The sequence below is a fragment of the Periophthalmus magnuspinnatus genome, chromosome 4, assembly GCF_009829125.3.
Source record: "Periophthalmus magnuspinnatus isolate fPerMag1 chromosome 4, fPerMag1.2.pri, whole genome shotgun sequence".
In the NCBI taxonomy this organism is placed as follows: Eukaryota; Metazoa; Chordata; class Actinopteri; order Gobiiformes; family Gobiidae; genus Periophthalmus; species Periophthalmus magnuspinnatus.
In genome coordinates, this window is record NC_047129.1 from 12,313,414 (window position 1) to 12,319,724 (window position 6,311).

Consider the following 6,311-nt stretch of genomic DNA (forward strand, 5'->3'; position numbering starts at 1 on the left):
CATAACATCAAAATGCAAAAAACATCTTTGGGAACCTGCAGGTCTTTTGACTTCAGCATATTTGAACACGCACACTGCACATCTGGCAGCAGCACATTTACACCTTTACCGAGGTCAAACCACTGTAGAGCTTGGCAGTTCTTCTTTGCCCCATTTCAATCCTTATGCAGAAAGATGTTCGCATCCTCCAAATGAGAGTCATGAGATAACTCTCTCTAATGGTATTGGTATAGTCTAAGTCTCTCTCCCCCTGTCCTTCTCTCTCTAACTCCCTCTCTCTCTCTCTCTTACTCTTTCTCCCTTGGCCTGAACAAACTGGGTGCTTTTAACTTGATAGATTTCAACAGAGCAGTGATGTGTGAAACTTGGTGGAGGAGTAAGAAGGAAAGAGGAAGTGGCTGTCTCCGAGCTCAAAGTGAGGACACACCAACCGGACGTTCACACACATTGTCCTCTTCACTATCGGTTTACATCTGCATCTTTCAAACCACCAGACAGACAGAGAGTCCCAAAACAGTGAGTACAGTTATATTTTTATGTTTTTGTCATTCCAGGATGAGGTGGGATGGCTTTGTTTCTGTCTGTGTGTGTTTTCACATGGAGAAAAACATTGGCATAAAGCAGCACAACACAACACAAACTCAGATGTTGGTAGAGGGTCATTTTTCTCAGATGTATAGTAAAAGAAAACCAGCATTGTACTTATTAGGTTGTATATAGTAAATAAATACATGTTCGAAAAGGAGTGAGTGAAAGCAAAAGCTTGTTTAGTCCCACCCCTTTGTACCACATATGCAAAATGAATCCTTGTTTAATAACTGTAATTTCTGTGACAGGCCAACTCCTAGCTCTAATCTCTTTTCTTAATGGAATACAGTATTTCCTATACTATATGAAAAATGAAAGTGAACAGAGTGTGATTTGTTATGTCAATGTAATAGGTGTTAAAGGTATTTTTAGATAGACTATAGGGGGGCACCATAATCTCTTAGAACACCAGAATTATTAGCTACTCAATACCATAATTTAATTTGCCTCATACCTTTTCCTCCTTTTGATCCTAGTTACATCATTACACTTTTAATTACACTAGATTTTCTATTGTTTCTCTTAAAGCTATTTAAAATGTATTGACTAACACTTCCTTTTTGTATCTAGTTCTGCCATTTATAACACTGTTTCATTATCACTAACCTTTTCTATCAACGCTTTCCTTTTGGTATTCAAAAAACTCACTTCCTATAACTCATACTTCCCTGTTTGCTTTTGGTATATACTTTTGAAATATACTTTTTACCACTTGTTTTTGCTCTCCTCTCTGCTCTGGCCTCTCTCTCTTCTGTGGGGTTGTCTCTGTGTTACCTCACCTCCTGTGTTCCTCCCCTCTTTGACTGCATGCGCCTCAGTGTACAGTCCTCTTCCAGCTCCTCTTGTCCCCCCTGGCTACTCTGATCCCATGGCTGACTCTCCCCTCAACCACTCCTGGCCATCCTTTTCCAAACTCTGGATGAAGAGATGGTCCTTCAAACGAGGTATTCTTTGGACTTATACATTTACTTTAGGAAATGTTGTATTATAGTATTGTGTGCAGGCATCTGGTCATTAGGTTGGGTTTCTGGTTTAGATTCTGTGGAGATTTCAGTATTTCATAAATTCTTGTTGGCTGTCACATTTTACATATGGTTATATATGTAAAAAGTGCAAATAACATTTTGAGTAGGTGATTTTCAATATTTTTGCCATCAATAAGTGGGGGAAATATTATTTGGATATCTACTTGTAATTTAAAATAGCACTCTTTAAATCAGGTACTTAGGTAGTCTGCCAAATACAGAGTTTTACACAACATCTACTACCACTACTACTTCTATATTGTTTGGTACTTATTACTGCAACTAGAACTATTAGAACCAAAACATTTGACTCTGAACTGGCAAATGTATTATCTGTTTTGTTTCTTGTTGCTAAAACTTAAAAAAGTAGTTAAACACATGTTTTTTTCACCATAAATAGTACTGTGACTTATTGTTTGGTTTAGGAAGACATATTGGGATTATACTGGGACTAAACCTGGACCAGCGCAGGACTAAACCAAGTCTACATCAGGACTAAACTGGGTTAAAATAAAGCCAGGACCAAACCAGGAGCTCTAAATCTGGTATTTGAATAATATCAAATGTGATCTTTGTGGTACATTGATATGCACACTATTCTACCAACATGTGGTGGAGTAGTGTGCAGCCCTGGTCAGTGGTGCCTGTGATCAGAGATGAGAGAATAGATAGTGGTTTTGATGTGTCTCTATCACACTTCTAACAGACCTGTTCTGTTGTAGTCTCTCAGGCACACACACACACACACGCAGTCACAAACGCACTGTGATGAATGGGGCAGGTGCGTGGTGGTCCCTGCAGCTGCCAGCATCAACAGTGCATGGCTTATGTTACCATACTCTGTGCGGTTAGTTTCATATCATTGTGCTGGATAGTCATTTGAGCAGGTCTTGTGAGTTGCTCTTGTGATTGTCATGTCACTTTGGGAAATTTAAGAATTTTTAAAGTGGTGTGTGTGGATGGCATGTGCTTGCATTTACTTCCTAAAATATATTTCAGGGATCTATAATGTAAAGGAGTTTTCTTCACGTATTACCTAATTTGTGAACCTTTCAAAAATATTTTCTTCTTTCTGGTACTGGCTAAATCGCTTCACTTATGTATCGCGGAGAAGCAAGCTGATTTTCCAGATGCTCAGATTGAGCTTGGTAGAAAAACAAAATTTATATATAGAAACCTCAGTGTTGGAACTTTAGCAATACCCTTCCAGATATGCTACATGCACGGAAAATCTGTGTGTGAATGCTGATGCACAAGGACACAACCCCACAGTATAAATGAAAACATATGATTACATAAACATGTCTTTTAACTGTATTGTTTTAGTAGCACATGATTAGTACAATGCCATCAAACAACAGCCAAAACACTGTGACATTTCACCTCTGTGACTTATAAGCAGATATAACCGACCAGCCATAAAAGGCCGTGGCGTCTTTACTCATGTCATAATTTTATTCTAGTGCCTTTCGGTTGCCAACTCTATACTACACATTAGAGACAGCGCCGGTGCTTTGATTTAGGACGGCAACTTAATGGTATCCATGATGCTAGTTTTAGGAGGGATTTTGTGGTACCTTGTTTCACTCAATGTTTAGTAGTTTCTATGACCGTCAATGTTGTCTGCATATTTTATCTTTTAAATCAAGCATCTAAAGTTATTATTTAGGCCCATGCCACACAAGTCAAAACAATAAGACAATATTATATAGTGTTATGAAGTACTTTCTCTTGGCTTTTTCCTACATGAATGTAACTAACTGTATTAAAGAGGATGTAGCATAGATTGATCTATCAGTGCACATATTGGAGAGAGGCCGATAAAAGTCCCCAGAAGCTACTCTGTCTTAGATTCGGGTTCACAGGAGGCATCTGCACTAAATGACTCTTATGTAACATGCAGCTGTAGCTATGATGGTCCCAGACACTTGGAAATGCATTATGCCAACCAACCTTAGAGATATAAATTAGAATAATATATTGGTTGCCAGTCCCTATTGTGTTTTGGACTGACTACCTGATTAAATACCAAGATGGCACAGGTTTGCTAGATTATTTTTCTTTTCATATTTTACCTATATAGATCAGTACACAGTATTGGAAATTTATATGAGATCATTTAGAGAAAATTAAAAAATCTCCCCTACACATCCCCCTTCAGACATCTGCAGAGTTCATCTGCCAAATAGTTGATGTCTACTGTCTAATTCAGAGGAAAATGTGACAGATTACTCTACCACAGGACCGGTAGTGTCCACTGTAGGTTATTTTTTTCCTGTAACGTCATGTTTCTAACTTTGAGGAGGCTGTGAAGAAGCTGAGCTGCAGATAATGCTCTTGGTGATGGTGGTTTTGGCAGACATTCTGTGTTATGGGCCAAGGAGACATCCTTCCTATAGATCACACCTTAGACTTATATAGGTTTTTAGTGCTACACGGTGGATAAAAAATATGTGTGTGTGTTTTTTGGGTTTTTTACAGGCTCAGAGTGTAAGCCGTGTATCCCGCCCCGTGTGTCCTGTGGCCAGTTTAGATCCAGTGCCCAGACCAGGAGCAGCTCTGCCTCTTCAGTGTCATCTGACTGTGTGGCTGAAGATGTCTTCTTCGACCCCACCTCTGAGGACCAGGTACGAATCATGACCACTGTGCTATTTTCTAATTTATTTGTTGTGTATTTAGTTTATTATAGCAATATTTTTATTCATAATCAACATATTCTTAACCAAAGTGTTAAATTCACACTGCAAATCATTACTTAATTAAGTTGCTTAAATTATTATTACTTTTTTTTTTTTATTTCTCAGGCATTTGCATTAGATCTGTTCTGACTAATAAGAACTAAAAATCAGAAATGTTGCATGCATCATGATTGTTAGTAACAATTTAGAAATTTAAGTGGTGTCTAACAAAAATACATTTTGTGATACAGGATCGGTGTTCGGTGGTGAGTGATTATGACTGCCTGACTGAGGAGGAGACTTGCAGTGGTGACGACTTCAACTCTTCTTTCAGTGACTGTCAGTATTTTAAAGACTTGGAGGAAGAAATACTATTGCCATCTATACTGACCACAAGTGCCACTATCCCAGACCCCCCTGCCCCAGACCCTCTTGCCCCCTCTGCTGTCCCCCAGTACGGCCCCAACCCCAACTACACCCACCTTCCATCTGATTCTCAGTCCACCTGCACTTTCCATTGCAACCTTGTGGTCACCCAGCTCCAACCCAAGCCAATTCTGACAAAAATCATTGACAGTGGTCTCTCGTCTAATCAAGGTGTTAGTTTGACCATCAACCTGAATGGACTGGTAGGAACCATGGAGTCGACAGTTCCAGAAAAGGAACCAGAAGATATGGATTTAGACACAGATCTTGACAGCTTTCCCACTTTGGTCCGATCTATGTCCACATCTCGCAGGCACAGCTGGGGCAATCCTGTGTCCCCCATTAACCTGGGAAGAAGGTAGAGGAAACATATCTCAGACTATACTATTTTTGTATTTGCCTTCTTTTTTCACTTTCTTAATTAATGTTTAAAGTCTTAATCACCTCTAATCTTAAAGCATATAGCCCAGTAAAGGTGCACTATGTAACTTTTCTGGTAAAGGACCTTGCACCTGCTTGTCTCCATCGAAATCTTATTGTTTTGACTGAAATGATTCACAGTATGGCATTTAACGTAGTGGGCAGGTGAGCAATAAAACACCTGTAATTGAATAAATGCAAGCAAGACAAATTTAATGCCATACTGTGGAACAATTCAGGCAAAACAATAACATTCCTGTGGTAGTGGACCTCATAGTACACCTTTAAATTACTTTTCTCCTTGTGGCGTTATAACTTATTATTAACTTATTATTTTCTGTACTTATTGTCAAAAGCATACTAGTTACAATATTGTCTGTTCGCATTAACAACGATTGATCTTTCAGGATTTATGCATTCGGTTAGCTATTTCATAATGGTGTTGAATATTGTTTATGTTAAAATAAATGCTGACCACTTTTTAAGGTGGTGAACATGAGATTCACAGAAATATATATAATTGATATTGACCACTCACAATTTCACCTCTCTTTCTTTTTGCACAATGCAGGCTCAGTTTGGACACTGCTGCTGTGGACAGTGATGGAGAAGAGGACAGACTCAATAGCAGCTTTCTGCCCCATAAACAGCCCAAAGAACCTGAAGAGGACGAGACAGACGGACCCATATTGAAGATCTTGAGAGCAAAGGTTATTTGATCTGAAATAGGACCTATAGTTAGAAGCTAGGACTCTGAATGTTCCCAGTGGACAGGGAATGTGTAAACCAGTGCAGCCGTGTGTCTTATTAATGTGTTTTGTATGTCATGTTTAGACAATAACAGTGATCCTGACCAGAGGTTCTCGTCAGTGGGATCACCTCATTGTTTCTGTCTTCCCATGGGATTATTAGTTTAGACACATACTTGTTACTTGACGCATAAACAGAGGAGCAGTAAAGAATGATGTAACATTGGATAGGTGTTGATTAAGGAGTTCAGTTTTGCACAGTTTAAATTCATAGGTTGGCTGGACTTCAAGACTGATCAAACATTTACTATTATTTTTATTTTGTACATTGTAGTTTTTGTCTCTTTAAGTATAGGTACTTCCAGGAATTCTTTTTCCAAACATTTTTTGTCCAATTTATTATATCTTTAAAATGGATTTCAAAA

At 38.6% G+C, this 6,311-nt stretch overlaps 1 protein-coding gene across 1 annotated transcript; it reads left to right on the plus strand.

Annotated features, from left to right (window-relative positions):
* Positions 1-1,387: 1,387 nt before the first annotated feature.
* On the plus strand, positions 1,388-6,167 carry LOC129456173 (uncharacterized). Its single transcript, XM_055221172.1, has 4 exons — positions 1,388-1,532; positions 4,095-4,240; positions 4,543-5,075; positions 5,709-6,167. Exons 1-4 carry the CDS (start codon positions 1,457-1,459, stop codon positions 5,854-5,856), a joined length of 903 nt encoding a protein of 300 aa, XP_055077147.1. The 5' UTR covers positions 1,388-1,456; the 3' UTR covers positions 5,857-6,167.
* The last annotated feature ends 144 nt before the right edge of the window (positions 6,168-6,311 follow it).

Excerpts from the sequence above, each read along its gene's own strand:
- LOC129456173 (XM_055221172.1), top strand. The coding sequence starts at position 1,457 with ATGGCTGACTCTCCCCTCAACCACTCCTGGCCATCCTTTTCCAAACTC. Across the intron at positions 1,533-4,094 it reads GAGATGGTCCTTCAAACGAG|GCTCAGAGTGTAAGCCGTGT; the intron begins GTATTCTTTGGA and ends GGTTTTTTACAG. Across the intron at positions 5,076-5,708 it reads CCCATTAACCTGGGAAGAAG|GCTCAGTTTGGACACTGCTG; the intron begins GTAGAGGAAACA and ends TGCACAATGCAG.